This window comes from Gorilla gorilla, chromosome 7 (genome assembly GCF_029281585.2).
Source record: "Gorilla gorilla gorilla isolate KB3781 chromosome 7, NHGRI_mGorGor1-v2.1_pri, whole genome shotgun sequence".
NCBI lineage: Eukaryota > Metazoa > Chordata > Mammalia > Primates > Hominidae > Gorilla > Gorilla gorilla.
Window position 1 is genome coordinate 16,606,210 of NC_073231.2, and position 20,764 is coordinate 16,626,973.

At 40.3% G+C, this 20,764-nt stretch overlaps 1 protein-coding gene across 1 annotated transcript; it reads right to left on the bottom strand.

Moving 5' to 3' along the window:
• Positions 1-13,229: 13,229 nt before the first annotated feature.
• LOC115932960 (beta-defensin 109) lies at positions 13,230-20,537 on the bottom strand. Its single transcript, XM_031006634.3, has 2 exons — positions 20,356-20,537; positions 13,230-13,578 (listed from the first exon to the last, which is right to left on the bottom strand). Exons 1-2 carry the CDS (start codon positions 20,411-20,413, stop codon positions 13,373-13,375), a joined length of 264 nt encoding a protein of 87 aa, XP_030862494.1. The 5' UTR covers positions 20,414-20,537; the 3' UTR covers positions 13,230-13,372.
• Positions 20,538-20,764: the final 227 nt, after the last annotated feature.

A 20,764-nucleotide genomic window follows, 5' to 3' on the forward strand; every position in this document is an offset into this window, starting at 1 on the left:
CTCACAAGACACTGGAGGGTCTTATTCCTGTAGCCGCGACCTGGGGATCGGTGTCCTTTAATGCTCATAACTGATTTAGAGGGGAGCCCAATCGATAACCCTTCTGGGAGTCATGTTCTTCAGACTGTAGTTTTCACACAAGTCACACAGAGACCCTGTTCGTATGCACGTTTGGGTGCCTGAGCAGGGCTGCGCCCAAGATTCTGTGGTTCTACGGAGCCCTGAGTTGTGTCCTGGACAGCTTTCCTCAGGGGTTGGTCAACTTTGATCACTGCATGTAGCAAGAAAGGGACCATGAAATCTAATCAGCCAATACAGAAAAGGAAGGGGCCATTTCCCACAATTATTTCCACAGGAACACCATGTCGGATAAATAAGTCTGATTGCAAGACAGGGTCTGTGCTTCAGAGATGCAGCTTTCGCAGCTGGACGAATGGCCTGGAATCTCCCCAAATGCCGTTTTTAAACACACCAAATGAGATTTATTTCAGGGCTGTCTGAATGTGTTTTAGTTGAATACACACACTCCAGTGTTTGATTTCCTTTATTATCAATAAGACCTAGTTCCAAATAACTTCCATGCCAGTGGGAAAATTTTCTGTTTCGACTCATTGGAAGTGGACACCGTGAAACAGGCAAGTCGGTCTGTCTGTTTCCGGCGTTCTGTGGGTTCCAGCAAGAGCACAAGTCCCAGGGCGCCTGAGGTCCATTCAGAAACCAAAACAAAATGGGCGAGCCAGGGTGAGAAAGAAGAGCACCGTTCCTATCTTCCAATTGAATTCCAGTTTCCAGTATTCAAGGCGGCGAGAATGATCCACGGATGTCCCACATGAGCAAAATTTCACCTTCTCTTGCCGACCAACAACTGACGAATGAAACACACCCCAAGAGAAAATAGTAAACCCTGTCCCCTGCAATAACCTCACACGCAAACCTACACGTCAATAGGTCATATTCAGAAATACACACTGAATGTCATCTACCATGAACACCAACACACAGACAGTCCCTCCAGAGGTTCGGAAGACTCACCACCCCAAAACTTGATGTTTCCCAGGTGTGGGCTCATCCTGAGACGCAGCCATCACTATCCAGTTGTCCCTGTTTTAGAGACAGAAACTTGGGCTCCTCATTAGTTTATGTAGGATTGATGGTGTTCGTGTTTGTGTGGATGTTTGTGTGTGTTTCCGTGAGCGCTTGTCTGTTTGTTTGTGTTTGTCTCTGTGTGTGTGTGTGTGTGTGTGTGTGTGTGCATCCCTACGTGTGGGTCGGCACTTGAACTGAGATCACTGGCACACAAACAGAGCCCTCTTGCTGTGTTTGTTCTTTCCTTTGGATCTCCTGGTCCTCCCTTGCAGAGAAGCGAGTGTGCCAGTGTTCATGGACTCCTAATCTGTCGGGTTCGTCGAAGAGAGGTTTAGCAGGGAGCTTTGCTGTTGAGGATGATGGTTTTTCATCCCACACTTGTATTTTGATTGATGAATCACCCAATTCTTTGGGATGCAGGGTACCTTCAAGTTTTCTGACGTTGACCTCGGGCTTCGTTTTGTTTTGCTCTTGGAGTAATTTCCAGTGGTCTAAGGGGAAGTCATGCAATCACCGAGAGACTAATTGATGACACTTTGCAAATTTATGTTTGCCAGAAAGAGAGATGGTCATAGCATTGTATAGGGAGTGTTTTCGAACTTGCGTCGGCAGTTTAAGAAAACATGAAACAAAAAACTTGAGAAATCAGAAGGTATCCCAACTATAACCTTTTGTTTATTAAAGAATTGACGAAAATGAAAACAACGTATCTCACTGCATGTGTGGTAATATTTCCATACGTATGTGATAATGGATCAACTTTTCATAGAGATGAAATAAAGTGTTCTCATTTTGACAAAAGCCAACAACAAAAATTGTACCGTACAAAATCCCGGGGGACGGAAGTGAGGCCCTGTCTCAAGAAGAAACGTCGGAGACTTTTAAAACCAGGGAGTGAAACAGAGGATAGCACAACATTTTTTATACTGGGCCTTGTTTCAGTTGGAAAAGGCAAAAATAAGCCGTGTATCTCCTGGATTCTCGCATCGATTGTTCATGATCTGAGATGTTCCCTCCATTTCCAGTTATGCATTGTATGGTGGAATTGCACTTAGCACATTTTGTGCAAAAATTGTAATGCTGACGAAAGTGGACATGTTCCCTGAAGTAAGAGAGACAGAATTTGGGTGTGTCTTCAGGCTCTCTGGCCTACCAGGAATGAAGATCCTGGCTCTAGGGGTTTTCCCAACATGCCTTAGAGTGTAAGGAGCAGGGCAGAATTGAGGCCTGGCCCCAAGGCCTCTAGGTGTAAAGGAACAGCTCTGGCTTCAGGGCCCATGAAATTTGGATGATTTTATGGAGGATGATGGAATGAGAGGACTGTGTCCTTTGGCCCTGTTTCTTTCCCTTGTCTTTTCATGGGCCAGGTGTGCTCCATCAGAAGGCTTCCTGTGCCTCATGTAAAGTGTCCTGGGTGAAGAAAGGGCACTGCTTAGAAAGATGCTCCACAGGGAGAAAGGAGCCACCATTTTCAGGATCCCCAGAAGCATGAGCAATCCAGATGCAGTGGCTCTCACAGGGTGTGGGAGAGTCTTATCTCTTTAATCGGGACCTAGGCATTGGTGTCCTTTAATGCTCATAACTGCTTTTTAGGTGAGCCGAATTTATATCCTGCCTGCGTGTCATGCTCATTGCACTGTAGTTCACACGTACGTCACACAGAAACACTCTGAATAAGCACATTTTTGTTCTTGAGCAATGTTGCACCCAAGATTCTGTGGTTCTACGGAGCCCTGAGTTCTGTCCTGGACCTCTCTACTCTTGTGTAGGTCAACTTTGATGTCTTTACCTAATGAGAAATGGACTATGAAATCTAATCAGCAAATATGCAAAAGTAAGGGGCCATTCTCCACGACTGTGTCTCTCCTGTGGGTCATCTTTGATAACTGTACCTAACAAGAAATGCATATGTGATGATTCCAAATCAAAGAATCTCTTGGTTTTTCGCCATTTTATTTAATTCTGTTAACTTTTAAATAGAGTTTAAAACCCAAGATTTGGCTTGAAATCTAATCGTCAAATACACAAAAGGAAGGAGCCATACTTCAAAATCTTTTCCACTGAAAGACCACCACTGATAAACAAGTATCATTGCATTACAGGGGTCCTGCTTCCAAGATGCAACTTTCACAGCTGTATGATTGACCAAGAATCTCCTCTAATGCCATTTTTTTACCCCCAAAATGAGATTTATTTCAGGGCTTTCTGATTTTATTTTAGTTGAATACACCCACTCTTGTGTTTCAATTTCTTCCAAACCCCTTTAAATAATTAAGTATCTTGCTGCATCAGCCCTTATTTAACTACTGTCCACCCACCGAAACCATTACATTTATCGATCAATTACCCTATTTACTAATGAAATATCAGGATTCAATTAATTTTTTTGTCTTAGGTTGTATCCTCTTGCATTCCTCAGAGAATTTAATGGACACAGCTTACATTGTGATTATGGAATATTTAAAGCAGATTTACTTGTCAGTATTATGGGCAAATATGATAGGACTGGAACCGGGTTAGGATAGGGCCTAAACATTTGCCTCATTTCATGTAAAACAATGCTAGTTAACAATTGTGTACATATTAAACAGTTTGTGTGTATGTGTGTATTTTTGTGTTTGTTTCTGGATGTGTGTGTATGCATTCAGAAGTACTTCCAAGCATGTGCATCTGTGAGATAAGATCATTCTTTCAGCGACTAAATGACAAGAAGTTATAACTACACTTTCTGGCTTGAGAATTTGCAGCAATGTTATGTAATTAATACAGCATATAATTTGTCTTAATTAAGATGGAGAGATCAATGGAGTCAAATAGACATTCCAGAGATAACCTTCCCATTTTTGGCCAGTTGATTCCATATCATGTTGTAATGATCTGGCATTGGGGAGAAGACAAGTCTTTGCATGAAATGGTCTTGTGGAAGCAAGATATGCAAATAATAAAGCATCAAATGGGACTATTCCCCTCAATAGTGAATGTAGAAACATTCACTTAAGTTTGATGAAATTCTCAATGCCCAAAATAGATTATGAAACACTTTCAAGAAAACATGCTATAACCCAGAGACTAATTGATGACATCCACCAAAGTTATTACTGCAAGAAAAGAGAAATATTCATGGCATTTTTAATCCAAGGGTTTCTTGTATATGACAGCATTTTTTAAAAAGGCAAAATCAGAAAAGCTTCACAAATTGGAAGATATCTAAGCTAAAACCTTTTGTTTCTTAAAGGAACGATGAAAATAATTGCAATGTGACACACGGCATGTGTGATAATGTTTTAATACATATCTAAAAATGCCTTAAAATTCAATAGAAATAAAATAACAACTTCTAAAACCTGACAAAAGGAAGCAACAAAAATTACACACTGGAAAAGCCTGGCTGACTGGATTGACATCCTGTCTCAAGAAAGAACAGACAAACACACCAACAAGCAAAGGATTCTAAAAGCAGGGAATCAAACAGATACTTGTACACCATTCTTCCTACTAGCACTCTTCATTGTAGGAAAAGGCAAAAACAACCCAAATGTGTGGCGAATTACTTCATCAGTTTTTTAAGGTCTGAAATACTGCCTCAATTTTCAGTTACTCATTGTGGGGAGAACCTGCATTTACCACATTTGTTCCAAAATTTTATGCTGATGAAGGTAAGCCTGTCCGGCATTCTCAGAGGGACAGAATTCTGGTGTTTCTCCAGGTTCCTTGGCTTACCAGGAATGAAGATCCGAGCTGTATAGACGTTTTTCTAAAGTATGTACATATGTATGTATGTATGTATGCACGTATGCATGTATGTATGTATTTCCCCTTTTTAAATTTAAAAATTACAGGATACATGTGCAGAATGAGCAGGTTTGTTATATAGGTATCCTTCGCTATGGTGGTTCGTTGCACCTATTGACTTATCCTGTAAGTTTCCTTCCCTCACCCCCAGCCCCCAACGGGCCGTGTTGTGTGTTGTTCCTCTCACTGTGTCCTTGTTTCCTCAATGTTCAACTTTCACTTATTAGTGAGAACATGCAGTATTTGTTTTTTTGTTGTTGTTGTTCCTGTGTTAGTTTGCTCAGTATGATGGCTTCCAGCTTCATCCATGTGCCTGCAAAAGACATAATCTCATTCCTTTTTATGACTTCGTAGTATTTTTTGGTGTATATATACCACACTTTCTTTATCCAGTCTAGCACTGAAGGGAATTTGGGTTGGTTTCATGTCTTTCCTATTGTATATAGTGCTGCAATAAACATACGTGTGCATGTGTCTTTATAGTGGAATGATTTATATTCCTTTGGGTACATAGCCAGTAATGGGATTGCTGGGTCAAATGGTATTTCTGGTTCTAGATCCTTGAGGAATCGCCATACTGTCTTCCACAATGGTTGAACTAATTTACAGTTTCACCAACAGTGTAAAACGTTCCTCTTTCTTCTCAGCCTCACCAGCATCTATTGTTTCTTAATTTTTTAATAATCACCATTCTGACGGGTGTGAGATGGTATCTCACTGTAATTTTGATTTTCATTTCTCTGATGATCAGTGTTGTTGAGCTTTTTAAAAATATATTTGTTGGTTGCATAAATGTCTTCTGTTGATAAGTTTCTATTCATATCTTTTGCTCACTTTTGATGGGGTTGTTTGTTTTTTTGCTTGTAAATATGTTTAAGTTCCTTGTCAACTTTGGTTATTAGACCTTTGTCAGATGGGCAGATTGCAACAATTTTCTCCCATTCTGTAGGTTGCTTTTTCGTGCTGATGATAGTTTCTTTGCTGTGCAGAAGGTCTTTAGTTTAATTAGATCCAATTTGTCAATTTTGGCTTTTGTTGCAATTGCTTTTGGCATTTTTGTCATGAAGTCTTTGCCCATGCCTATGTCCTGAATGGTATTGCTTAAGTTTTCTTCTAGGGTTTTTATGGTTTTGGATTTCGCATTTAAGTCTTTAATCCATCTTGAGTTAATTTTTGTATAAGGTGTAAGGGAGGGGTCCAGTTTTGGTTTTCTGCCTATGGCAAGCCAGTTTTCCCAGCAGCATTTACTGAATAGGAGATCCTTTCTCCCTTGCCTGTTTTTGTCAGGTTTGTCAAAGATCAGATGGTCCTAGATGTGTGGTGTTATTTCTGAGGTCTTTGTTCTGCTCCATTGGTCTATGTGTCTGTTTTGGCAGCAGTGGCATGCTGTTTTGGTTACTGTAGCCTTCTACTATGGTTTGAAGTTAGGTAGCGTCATGCCTCCAGCTTTGTTATTCTTGCTTACAATTGTCTTGGCTATACGGGGTATTCTTTGATTTCATATGAAATTTAAAATAGTTCTTTCTCATTCTGTGAAAAATGTCAATGGTAGCTTGATGGGTATAGCATTGAATCTATAAATTAGTTTGGGCAGTATGGCCATTTTCACAATATTGATTCTTCCTATTCATGAGGATGGAATGTTTTTCCATTCGTTTGTGTCCTCTCTTATTTCCTTGAGCAGTGGTTTGCAGTTGTCCTTGAAGAGGTCCTTCACATCCCTTGTACTCCTAGCTGTATCCCTAGGTATTTTATTCTGCTTCTTGCAATTGTGAATGGGAGTTCATTCTTGATTTGGCTCTCTGCTTGACTATTGTTGATGTAAAGGAATGCTTGTGATTTTTGCACAATGATTTAATATCTTGAGATCTTGGTGAAGTTGCTTATCAGTTCAAGAAGTTTTTGAATTGAGATGATGGGGTTTTCTAAATATAAAGTCATGTCATTTGCAAACAGAGACAACTACACTTTCTCTCTTCCTATTTGAATACGCTTTATTTCTTTCTCTTGCCTGATAGCCCTGGTGAGAACTTCCAATATTGTGTTGAATAGAAGTGGTTACAGAGGGCATCCTTGTCTTGTACTAGTTTTCAAAGGGAATGCTTCCAGCTTCTGCCTATTCAATATGATGTTGGCTGTGGGTTTGTTATAAACAGCTCTTATTATTTTGCAATATGTTCCATCAGTACCTAGTTTCCTGAGAGTTTTTAACATGAAGGGATGCTGAATTTTATCAAAGGCATTTTTGCATCTATTGAAATAATTGTCTGGTTTTTGTCTTTGGTTCTGTTTATGTGATCAATTACATTTATTCATTTGTGTATGTTGAACCAGCGTTTCATCCCAAAGATGCAACCGACTTGATTGTGGTGGATAAGCTTTTTGATGTGCTGCTGGATTCTATTTGCTAGTATTTTATTAGGAATTTTTGCATTGATGTCGTCAGGGATATTGGCCTGGATTGAGCCGGTATGTGAGTGTGTATGTGTCTACCTTGGTTTGCCAGTAGGTTGATGTGTGAGTGTGTGTGACTTTGTGTGTGTGTGTTTGTGTGTGTGTGTGAATATGCGATAGAGAGCCAAACTAGAGCAGAGGAGGTTGCCTGGCCTGCCATGACATTAAATGTTCTGAATTCAAGATACCAAGAGAGGCATGAGACCCACAGTTGAAACTTCATGATGTGACCAGGTTTCAGGGGTTTCTGGGAGCTGCTAGTGGGCATGTCTCAGGCTTGCTCCCACTGACAATCCATGTCTTCTCTCTAAATGGGAGATGGCTCTGTATGGAGAACAGACAACTTAGAGCATGACGTAAGGGTTCTGCCTCATACTCACTAGGAAAGGAAACAGTTTTCATCAACTCTCACTCCATTCCCATTGTAAATCTATAGACACAGGGGTCAGTTACCTGAAATATTAGCATAGCGGAAGTCCTCAGACGAAATTAGATGTCCTACCTTCTCATGTGGATCAGATCCTAAAAAAACAACTGCTTCCTGTGGTCGTTATCTTTTATCACAGGCCATTTTCAATCCAGAGGAAGACCTTCTAAAAGAGGTGATGGATGGGACAGTGCTGACATACTATGTGAAGCTACTATTTGGAGTTGGACACGAGTGCATGTGACCTTGTGCCACAGCGGGAATGTGAGCTGGATGACAAATGGAGATTTGGACTTGTGATAATTGGCCTCTGTGTCATTGTGTGGAAGACTGACTGGTCCCTTTATTTCCTGTAGCTTGACTACCACACAAATGAATCTATTTAAATGTTGGCAAGTGGAGCAGAGTCCCAGGACAGGTAAGGCACTTTCCCTGCTTTTTCTTAAAATCACTCTCCATGCCTACAAATTAAAGTCACATCCCACACGATCATTAAAGTAGAGAGTGCATCCTGCAGGATGAGTGAAAAGGCATTTATGATTCTTGGGGGCAGATGTTCTACAGTTGCCTGTGCTAGTTCATGTCTTTCTGCAGATCACATTCTTAACCTCTAGAGAGTCTGGCAGGACCAGAGCCTTACCTTTCCCAGTCTGCAATCTCCACAGGTACAGAAACACCCCCAGTTCAAGGATCTTCACATCTGGATTTAGGCCAACACCTGCAACTACCCCAGGTAAGTTTCCTTGTTCTTCAATGGCAAAGTTTGGACAATGCTGTTCAAACTCCAGGCAACAAGCAACATCTAGGGAATGTACTTTTAGGTAGGGTCAGCATAATATCCCACTCTGGGAGACATTTTTATTTTAAAGTTGTAGAGGGTGATGCTGCTGGCGCCTCCCTCCCAATCAGCACCATTTGCAGCCTCTTTTGAAGACAGAGAACTGAAGGCTGTCCTTCGAATGGAGCAGTGTGATTCCAAAAAAGAGATGCTCCTTGTGGTCCTGGGACCAGGGTTAGGACTCCAGTTGAGCCTGGTGGAAGAGGTCCTCGTCCTAGCCCAAGGGAGAGCCATGCAGCTGAGCTTGGGCGATGTGGTTCACGTGGTTGTTTCTGAGTGTGTCCTGAGGTTGCAGGATGGCTTGCAGTTCCCTATGCAGATCCAATGCAACTTTTTCTTTTTTGCTTCTACAACCTGGAATTTATATGTTCAAGATGGAGCCATCTCAGCCATGACAACAGAGAATGTACCACTCTCATGTGAGGAAGAGGGGTAGGCAGTGCTCCTGTATCACCAGCCCTTAATGAGACCCTGAGGAAACCACATCATGGAGATCAACCCTTCTCTCCTGTAAGGAACTCATCCTATGAAAAAGCAATTGGTGGCTGCAAGAGCTGTCTCTGGGACAGCTGTTCATGTCTATATCTGCAGGGTAACCCTCCTAGTCATATGCAGTCATATCCATAGTCATATCTGGAGTCAGTCTCCAGTTTGACTGAGTGAATGGAGAAATTAAACATTTATTACTGAATAATAACATTAATAAACCATCTTAATGATAGTAATAATAAACATATTGATGAGTATTAACAGGAATGATGATGATTATAATGATACTAATATCCATAATGAATAATTTTAATATTGATAATACTACTAGCCCTGTGGACTTGGGACCTAAAGAGCAGTTTCCCCTCACAATTATCCCATATTTGGCCAAATGGGGTAATATTGAGTTCCAGAAGGCAAAGATTAACATTCAGAAAAACAGGAAAAACAACCTGCAGGTAGGCATGTGCACACATGGGGACTCTATGGATAAATACTAAAGTGACTCTTGCTCTGGATCTCCATGCTAACAAACATGCACCAAGTTTCAGGAGGTAGGACAGCTGGCTGATGGGGCAAGGCTTCTTGAAGACATGGCAGGAGTCAGAAATGACACATGCTGCCCAGCAGCAGAGCTCATGACAAGCAGTAAACCCCAGCGAAAGGATCTGGCTGCCTTTCTGCCATCTGCTCTCCCATGGCCTCTCTTGACTGGTACATCTAGGCACTGGAGTAACCTTCACTGGCTATAGGAGGGCATAATCCTCAGTATTCTCCCACTTGTAAGAAAGACAAAAATTGACTGAATACCATGGCTTCTGGGTATCCTTAGTGGGCTTAGCGTACTTTGCATTTGCTTTAGCAGGCCAGTTATCCAGGCAGTGACTTTCAGTACAGCCACAGTCACCTCTGGACACCTGCGGAGACTTTAAAAATTTCCAGAAGGTCAGGAATTTTTGGACACCTTTCTCATGGCTATGTTGCCTGCAAAGGTGAATCAATAAGCTTCTGAACTGACTTAGAAAATGTTGCAGAGACTCTTGTGAACAGATAGACCCTCTCCTGCCACTCCAGATAGGTGTATCTGGGTCACACACACCTGATTTAACAACATCTCATTATCTCAGGTGGGCAACAGACAGCAATTTAGGACCTATCCCAGTGTGGATGAGAGATATTGAGTTGGCTTAGAAAAATGTTAGATAGACTAGATGGGGCAAGAAAGCCCATTCTGGGGCTCAAAAGCCTGCACATAGAGTTGCTGGCACATAAATGGTATGTATAAATTCTTTCTCAGCCCATGAGATCAGGATGTACTTCATCAGTATACCATGCTGGTATGAAGAGATTCTTGCCTCCAAAAGGACTCAGAATATTTCAGTGAACCTGTATTAGTCCATTTTTACACTGTTGTAAAGACACTACCCCACACTGGGTAATTTACAAAGGGAAGATGTTTAATTAATTCACAGTTCTGTATCTCTGTGGAGGCCTCAGGAAACTTACAGTCATGGTGGAAGGCAAGACAGAAGCAGGCACCTTTTTTCACAAGGTGGCAGGAGACAGAAGTGAGTGCACAGAAAAAAATTAAACCACCTACTCTTAAAACCATCAGACCTCCTAAGAATTCACTCACTATCATGACGATAGCATAAAGTAAACTTCTTCGACACATGGCGATTACAGGTCCCTCTGTCGATGTGTGGGGATAATAATTTGAGATGAGGTTTGGGTGGGGACACAGAGCCAAATCATATTATTCTGCTCCTGGCACCTCCCAAATCTCATGTCTTTTATATATATATTTCAAAAGCAATCATGCTTTCCCAACAGTCCCCAAAAGTCTTAACTGATTCCAGCATCACTCAAAACTCCAAGTCCAAAGTCTTATTTGAGACAAGTCCCTTCTGTCTATCAGCCTATAAAATTAAAAAAAAAAAAGTTAGTTACATCCACAATGGGGACCTCATGACCCTGACCAGGGCCCTATCCTACTGTGGCTCAACTGATATCCAAGATATAAGACAAAGTCCTTTTTACTCTTTCCTCTAATCTCCTCTAGCAGAAGGAATCGGTCTTTTTTGGAGCTGCAAGCTGTGCTGCCTGGGGTTGGGGGAGTGGTAATGCAAGTACTCCTTTAGCTGTCCTGGCTGGTGTCTCAGTAGGTTTTATGGCCACTCACCTCAGTACACTGGCTCTGAGTACAGTACTATTGTGTCTGCAGTAGTGTATGAGATGGAAAATAAGTCTCCATTCTCCAAGACTCTTCTTGAGCATCAAGGCTGCCTGATTGTTGAGATATAGCTACAGACTTTCCTCGCTGAGCCTAGCATGCACATGTTCCTCTGCTGGAAAAAAAAAAAAAAACAGAAACAAACAAATCACCAAACAACTTCCCACAAGTGGAATGTTCTGGGACTCAAGGTCATCTAGATTATTTTGTCCCCAGGGTGCTCCCTTGATGTGGTGTGCTTCCTCTTTCCTCAGATTAGGAGTCCCTGAAATTCAGATTACTGCATATGCTGCTGCTGCTTCTCTGGGTCTAGCTACCCAGGGGGGCTGCCGCACACCAGACTGGTGCTCAAGAATGTCTGCAATGGATCCAGTGATATAATCTGTCCTCAAGTCTCACAGCAGTGTGTATCAGCAGCTGATCAGATGGGGATGGCAGGGGAGTGATGTAGACTCTGAAAGATTCCTTGATTATAAATAGTCCTAGTGTGTTGTGTATTGGATTTCTCAAATGCCAGTTGTAGTAGTAATGAACTCATCACATGGACAGACTCAGGGCCTCCTGGTTAGCCAGAGTGATGCAAGCAATGGTAACAGTTGTGGTCACTCACAACTTTTCTCCTTCCTGGGCGCTATGTTATTCTACCTGCAGATGCCGTAAAGGACTGTCAGTAGGCCTTCAGCCAGGAGGTGGTGCTTCCAAAAGACTGCCAGCTGTGGTGGTAGTGGTGAGATTTGGACTTGCCTTATGTTACCCATGGGAGGCACTCTGGTGTCTCAGGAAATAGGTGGAGCCATAGAGCTTCTAAAAGTTTCTTCTGTTATTTGTGTTAATCGACCAGGGTAGGTAGTTGAGCAAAGCCAGTGGGAACTAGGTCAGGTAAGGTGATGCTCTGGCTGTCTACGTGTGGGACAAGCACTGGCTCCAGTGGGAATTGAAAGGCAGTTCTTGGGCCACTGGAGTAATTTTCCAGAGAGAAGTGAAGCTGTCTCTGCCTCTGTACAAGGAGAGTCCATATGAAGAATGGGGAGTAGCAGCTTGGTAGTAAGCCCCATCCAGCTCCCACACACTTGGCAAGGCAGGTCTCACACCCACAGTGTTCCACTGGGAGTAGCTAGCTAAGTTTCAAGAAGTCTGAGCTCAGAACTCAAAACTGACCCATACCATAAGCCTCCCCTATGGAGACAGCAACTGCAACCTTCAGGCCACACCCTTCCTGATCCACCTGCAAAGCAGGGGCCCCCAGCTCCTGTGCTTGCTGCTGCAGCACACTTCCCACTCACCTCTCAGTTCTGGCCTGGAGAGTCTGTCCCCAGTCAAGATTATATCACACATTTCAGTTGGGAGGTTGCCTCAACCTGTGACCACCATCTGAGTTAGCTGGCAGACTTCTAGGAGGTCCTGTCTGAGGTAGAATCAGAAATGGCTTCCCTCCATTCTACCAGAAACTGGGAATGTGCTGGAGATTCAAAGCACATCCCAATACCACTCCTCATATACTCACCACTCTTCCCTAAATCAGCTCCAGCGCTGAGTAGGGTTAAGGCCTTCCCTCACGGCCTGGATTGATAGGTTTTCCAGTGGAAGTGTATAACTTAGAGTCAGTTTACCCTCCTGTCACACCCTGGAAACTTACGATTTTCTGCCTAGCTTATGGTGTAAGCTGCATCCTGCTGTTTCTTTCAAATGGTCTGTGGCTTATTTCAATTTTCCTGTTAAATTCCTGTGTTGCTTCTTGAAAGAAAGTTCACAGTGTGAGTCTCTACACACCATTTTATCTTTCCAAGTGCAAGAGGCAGACTAACAATGCCTTCAATCCACCATCTTGGAAAACAAAAGTAACAGTTTTCTCATTTTTAAAAGTTTTGTTAAGATCTGTTAATGACTCACAAAGAAATAGTACTTGGGTATATTTGAAATTAGTATTTATTCACTTATGTTGATAAGTGAAAATGCAAGACCGTTATCAAGATGGAAGTACTTAATATGCATATTTTAATATTCTTAGATGCAAATAACTTCACTTTTGATGTATTTTTATTTTGTCTCAGTTTCATTTCAACTTAGGTTTAAGGGGTTCTTGATAATCTGACATGATAAGTGGTGTTGGAATTGGCATTAAAATCCACCGTGCTCTACAGCACTTCATCCTTCTTCGGCAGGCACCAATTTGATCTTCTACTACTTTGCAGACATCTCTTCTGCAAACACCAGACAAATTGAGACAATGACCTTCCGCAGGACCCAAACCACCTCTTACTGCAGGAAAGAAGATCCAATGAGATAGTCCACAAATGGAATGTAAATCCATAAACACTCTAAAGTAACAGAATAAATTTAGTATGAGCATTTTTATGTGGGAGCTCTTGAAATGGTTGCTGCTCATATGTCAGAGACACATGAAGTTTAAGAAAGGTAGCAGTTCCAATCCTGGTTTGGACCAACAGTCACTGCATTTTTGGTGGGGAAAGGGGATGTGGGAGGAGATGGTACATCTTCATCTTTTTCTCTGGGTTTTCTGTCAGAAAGGGATGTTGCTTACTCCAGTGGCAAAAAATGCCAGTGTCTTCTGCCAGAGTGGGTTACTGAGGGCCCTGGTGGTTCCACCTTGTGGCTGATACAGATGGTCCCTTTCTGCTTTTGTTTCTAGCCAAAAAAGATGTTTCTGGCATCTCAGGTATGCTGATTTCAGCAGCTGTTTTTTCTATCTGGCTATTTTTTTTTCTTTCACTCTCTCTTTCTCTCTCTCTCTTTTTTTTTTTTTTTTTTTGGCTTCACTGTGTTGCCATAGTTTCTTAAATGGTCCCTTGAACTCTCCCAGGGCTATTTTGGTTTGTACATAACTATCTATATATTTTTTTTCTTTGGGGGAGTGTGTAGAGCTAAAGGCTGGTATATCCTGCTCCTGCTCCCTAAAAGTGACATTATTCCCCCAAGCTAATATTTCACGCTTTCAATTTGTTCATGCTTTCATCTGTTTAAACATAAGTAGAAATTACTTTTTCTCTCCACATTTAGATTTGATCTATCTACTTTAATTGCTAACAGTGTCTTAGGCATAGAATAGATTAGTTAGAAAAAAGCGTTTTTGACATTGTAAATGATTCTTTCAATTTGTGTCTAAAAGTGGAAAATACTAGAAAGCTTAACATTTATTATTGTATTCAGACCAGTATTTCCTCCAGATGACCTTTATTACAACAAAGATAATTTAATGAAGATCTCTCTAACGGTAAAGCTGATGGCTTTGTGCTATTACAATATCCTTCGAATAAAGTGACGGTCTGGTGGAAAGAACAACTAAAGCAAGGATTAGGAAGAAAACAGTTAATACCTTCATTTTGGTCTCACTCTGCATTAAGAGTTTTCATCGTGTTAAGGGTTTATTATACACTAAGTAATTTAATGTTCATTTAATAATAAATGGATCCTATTAAATATGATTTTTAAAATTATAATCTCATTACTTTTATTCACATCTGTCTACTGATGCCATTCCTAGATGAGAATGGTATCACATTATTTTATTTTTTTTCATTTTGCCACATCTTTACTTACTTTGGTTTATGCTCTATCAAACAATGTATGTGTGGGAGTAATGGATGATTCAGGAATGCATGAGGAGGAGGTTTAAGCTCCTTAACCTTGAACCTTGAATTAAAATTAGCAACATAATATTGAAATACATACATAACACTCAAGTGGTACTTTCAAAATAGTGTATATTTCCTCTGTTTATTTGTAGCTTTTAAACAAAGCTAGAAGCATTCTTTTTCCTTTAGGCACCATAAGTCTGAAAGTCTGTAGTGAAAACTGCAAGTAGTAAATGATGCTAATTCATGTGCTCTCACCTGTGGAAGAATTGAATGTCTTAGATAAAAAAAGATGGTGCAATTGGTGTACAAAGTATCTAGAATACAATTTGGTGGTGGTTTTTCTGTTTCCATAGCAGAGTAACATATATAATATTCCCCTTTCATCAAGTTATTTAAATATGGCTTTGAACGGGGAGAATTGAAAATAATACTGTGAATCCTGGTAAACATTTTAAAATAATGAGAAGAATATTGCCTTTACAAAGTCAAAATTTGTCTGATTACAACCCATATAGCAATTTCATAGCAAAACACTTCCTTCAATCCTATTAAAATCAGAAGGAAAAGAAGAATACCCACTGTCAATGTTGTATTAATATAGTTCTAAAAGTTTTGGACAATGAAATATGTTGTAAGAAGAGAAGTCAGGGGAGACTTGAGCCCATTGTTTTCCCTCACCTTCTATACATCCCAAAATACCATTGGAATATTGTAACATTTTGAAGAATCTATAGCAGTGTCCCAAATCATAGAATAGTATGAATACATTTGAATCTGAGATATCTCCAAAAGATATAAAATAGGTGTGATTAGAATGAAAGAAAGATTTAGGCTTTTGGCCATGACTGCAAGTTAGCTGCTCTCAAATGACTGCTGCTATCGAACAAATACATTTTAGAGATCTCTTTGAAACATTTCTATTCTTGAAAATGGCTAGGCAAGTTCTTAAAATATCTCCTCTTTCAAACACAAAAATAGTCTGTGAACCGGGGCTTGAGCACTGGGCACTTTGTATTGGCTAGCTGATGGAGAGGTGTGAGGGTTTCCCATATCTTCTGGGAAGATCTGCTATTATCAGCAATGCTAACGGTGGTACTACTGACTCTTGGGCCATCAGAAATTCCAGTTCGTTAATCCTGGAACTTCTATATTGAGATAAAGCATTGAGTCAGTTTCACAAAGGAAGTTTGAATAATAGCATTCTTATTTCAGACCGTAGAATGATGGCAGATTAAGGATGAGCAATGAGTTCAGTATTAAAAATGATCAGGTAAGAAAGAAACCATGAATAAAAGGTAATGAAATGAATAGCACATTTAAATCCTTGCAAACTAAATGTATTGAAATTGTCAATGTGGAGAAATAATTAAGCAGCTGTGTATCGATTGTTTAAAGAAACAATCTACTATCACAAAGATGTAAAAACAATAGTAAAGCTATATAGACGATAGAAAAAATGGGCAGGTCTGGCTGGGCGTGGTGGCTCATGCCTGTAATTGCAGCGCTTTGGGAGGCCGAGGCGGGTGGATCATGAGGTCAGGAGTTCAAGAACAGCATGCCCAAGATGGTGAAAGCTTGTCTCTACTAAAAATATATATATATAAATTAGCTGAACATGGTGGTGGACACTTGTAATCCCAGCTACTCAGGAGGCTGAGGCAGAAGAATCACTTGAACCCGGGAGGTGGAGGTTGCAGTGAGCCAAGATTGCACCACTGCATTCCAGCCTGGGCAACAGAGTGAGACTCTGTCTCCAAAAGAACAAAACAAAACAAAACAAAAAGGCAGTTCTGAATAAAAAAATATTTAAAATTAATGCAAGTTATTAATGATATATTAGATACAGGTAACAGGATAATTAGTAAAGAAAAAAATGCTTAAATGATATACCCAGAATGTAGCATGGAAACACAAGGTCTAACATTTATTTAATTCAAATATGCGGGAAGAGAAGTGTAAGAGGACTCACCATTTCAAGAGATTCTCAAAAAGAAATTAAGAAAAAGTATAAATCCATTGATTCAAAGAATATATTTCTAACAGATGATATAAAAATAAATTCACATTAGTTAAATTATAAAATATTAAAACCAAACACCAGACCATACAAACATTGAAAAAAGGACAATTTATACTGAAATAATATTTATCTGAATATTATAGTGAAGCACAAACTAAAAATGAATAAACTAGTATCAACAAACGTTGAGAGAACATAACTGTTAATATAGAATTGGGTACTCAGTAATGCTGTCTTTCAAGAACAAAAGTAACAATATGAAATTGACAGATAAAAACTAAAATTGTTCACTACCAAGAGATCTGCAGCAAATAAAATTTCAAAGGCTATATATCAGGAAGAAAGAATTTAACCCAAAAGCTGATCTCAGAGTCGACTTGGAATTCCATAAATATCACTAAACTGATGATAATAGTAATACTTTCTGACATGGGGGGATTCTAGAAAGAAGTGAACTTTTACTTTTGTTTAGAATTTAGAAAGTTATAGAAAAATGCTCTTGCCCTGACAAAGAGAATAAGCTGGATAATCTACAGATCATAGATTTCATTTTAAAAGACAGAGCTGAGGTCTTTAAAAAAAAGCTAATTAACTTAAATTCAGAGTAATGAACCCTACTGAAAAAAGAACGGATCCACACATGCTTTGTGCGTACCTGAGTTGCAGCAGCAGAAGCAGGAGGAAGCTGCCCTTGATGGAGATAAGAAGGAAACAAGTGAACCTCAAGCAAATGTTGAAAGGCTGAGTGTGGGCTTGTGATAGTTTAGCATCAGTAGAGGCCCAAACACACTTACTCTCACTCACTAATGATTTAATGCTTTTCTTTTCTTTCTTTCTTCTTTTTTTTTTTTTTTTTTTTTTTTGACAGTCTCACTCTGTCGCCCAGGCTAGAGTGCAATGGCGTGATCTCGGCTCACTGCAACCTCCGCTTCCAGGGTTCAAGCGATTGTCCTGCCTCAGCCTCCCGAGTAGCTGGGACTACAGGCACGTACCACCACACCCGGCTAATTTTTTGTATTTAGTAGAGACAGGGTTTCACCGTGTTAGCCACTGACCTCATGATCTGCCGGCCTCGGCCTCCCAAAGTGCTGGGATTACAGGCGTGAGCCACCGCGTCTGGCCCCACTAATGGTTTTTTCATGACGTATCTTGTGTGCTCCTAGGTAAGATCAGATGGAGAGCAGGAGAGCTACCTGAGACACTTTTGAGGGACAGGCATGTAGGAACTGCTGCAATATGAGGTCAGAGCAAGGTAAAGGTCTCACTGTGAGAATCGAGGAAAACCATGTGTTACTGGGAGTGGGTTGGGGAGCTGAGAGAAACCCCCTTCACTCTCTGTTCTCACAGGTGCATAAGAAGAAGGCCTGATGAGGTCTGAAGGCAGGGCAGGGCACGTAGCTGAGAGAAGTAGATTCTCTGGTCTTTCACTGAGTGTGAGGCAGCTACTGCCCGAGGTTGGGCAAGGGATGGAAGCCCTGAGAGATTCTTGAGGTGCAGAGATAGAGGCTTGCTGAGGATGAAAGTGGACAGGAAAGCTAAGAGAGGCTCCAATGCTGACCATGGCACTCTGCAAGAAGAGAAAAATCTATATGTAGAGGTTTCTGAGGGAAAATCATGAGTTCAGATTTGGATATATATTACTTTTGAAATCAAGTGTCCAAGTAGATATACCATTATGCAGTTGGATAATTTATTATAAGCCTGGAGTTCAAAAGGAGGGCCAGAATGAGAATTTAAAGGGATGAGACTTGCTGAGCCCCTCCAAAGAGTGTGTGGTGAGGGAGAAGAGAAGAGGACCAGGAACAGAGCTCTGGAGCTCTCCAATAGGAGGTGTGATGCAAAAAGATGAGGAAGAAACAAAGGAAGCCGAAGTGGTAGCTCCAGTGAGATAGGCTGAGAATCAAGTGAATGTGCTGTCCTGGAAGCCAAGTGAAGAAAGTACACTGTGAAGAAGGAAGTGATTATTTGTGTCAAATGCTGCTAATAGGCCAATTAAAGTTGTAGTGAAAAATGATCATTGGATCTAGCAATGTGGAGATTATTCGTAACTTTGACAAAAGTGGTGTCAATAGCATGATCGAAAAACGGGGAGAGAGCGTGATTGGGATATATTTAAGAAACACTGAGAGGAGAGGAATTGAAGACAGAGAGTATGGACAACTCTTTTAAGATGTTTTGCTGAAAAGTAGAGCAAAAAATGGGATGACAGCTGGCATCAGAAGAAAAGCAAGGACATTCTTTTTCTTAGATCAGAAAAACAACAGCATATTTGTATGCTGATGGTAATAATTTACTAGCATCAAAATTGGTGACACAGTCATGATATAGTGAACTGCAACGGGAAAATCCCCAAGTACACAGTGAAGAGGGAATATACACAAATTTAAAAATTATGTGAATCTCTGAAACATCTGTTTTGATATTAACCTTTCATTCCTGCAATAGTTATTTTAAGCATGTTCTCATTTTCTCTTGTTCAGTGTTGCCAGGTTATTATAAAGTGTATTAGACTTTTTGAAAAACATTTTTTAAAATATTAGTTTTTTCTCATTTATTTCATTAATTTATATTTTGTATTTATAATTTTCCCTTTATCTTCTTTAGGGTTATTATGCTGTTTTTTTTTCCAAAAGCCCCCAAAATCTGTGCTTAGCCATTAAATTTTAGCCATTTTTGTATTGAAAGTTGTGTTACCCATTTCTGTGTGGTTACCTGTAATATACCCTGAGCAGCACTTCTTGGTGTCTTTGCTCCTTATTAATTCACTTGTCTGAAGTTCCTTTAACTCTCCTTTCTGGTCCTCAGTTTCACTTTGCAAATCATTTTTTATTCATAACCTCATAAATCATAATTTATTTTGAAAAGTCTCTCATATAATTTTCACTTATTCTAGGATTATAATTTTTCCGTTTGTCTCTTAGAATGAAACTTTCAGATTTGTCAACACTCATTTAGCAGTAGCTCCTATTGATAGGATTCCACCATCTCTTTTGACCTAGTAAGTGAATATAACAATAGATGCCACAGAAATTCGATCCTGTCATATCTAACTGCCTACATATAAATTTCCATGTCCCGCAAAGGCATCTCATTGAGGTCATGTTCTGTTGTATCCTTACTTTGTATCTTGAGGTGCTTGGTGGGGCATGGAAATTTACATGCAGGCAGTTTCATCTGACAGGATTGAATTTCAGCAGCATCCATTATTATATCCACTCACTGGGTCAAAAGACATGGATGGAATCTTATCAACAGGAGCTACTGCTAAATGAGTCTCTTTTCTATTTTTCCCTATTATAATCCTAGTGAAGCTGTAAATATTAGGTTCTTGAACCCACAGGACTGATTCTAGGATCTTGTCTGGCCAGGGATATAGCCTTCTCATCTGCAGAACCTTATAGTAATCAGCTACCAACTTACCTGGGGATAAGAGAATTGAAAAAAGAAGGAGAATAAGGAGAAGCAAATGGAGTCTCATGGCTGAAGGGCCAGCATCAATGTGGGTTGAGCCTGGATTCTCTGGGCATCGTGGGTCTGGGCCTTTTTATGATGCTCTCTGAGTCTGTGATTTGTTCTTGGTCAGAAGAGCCTAATGAAAAGAGAATAACTAAATCTCCCACAGGAAACTTCCAGGGACACACAAGTACATAAATGTGGTGATATCTCAATAGATGAGAAAGCAGGTGAATGCTATTTATTTCCCAAAGATTCAGGATGTCTTTATTGTCACCTGCTTTCTTTATTATTTTTGACATGCACATGCAATAATCATTGATCTCACTTTATACATCTATTGTTTGCCAGGCAATATAGTAGGAACTGAAGTAAA

Excerpts from the sequence above, each read along its gene's own strand:
- LOC115932960 (XM_031006634.3), bottom strand. The coding sequence starts at position 20,413 with ATGAGACTCCATTTGCTTCTCCTTATTCTCCTTCTTTTTTCAATTCTC. Across the intron at positions 13,579-20,355 it reads TTCAATTCTCTTATCCCCAG|TAAGAGGTGGTTTGGGTCCT; the intron begins GTAAGTTGGTAG and ends TCTTTCCTGCAG.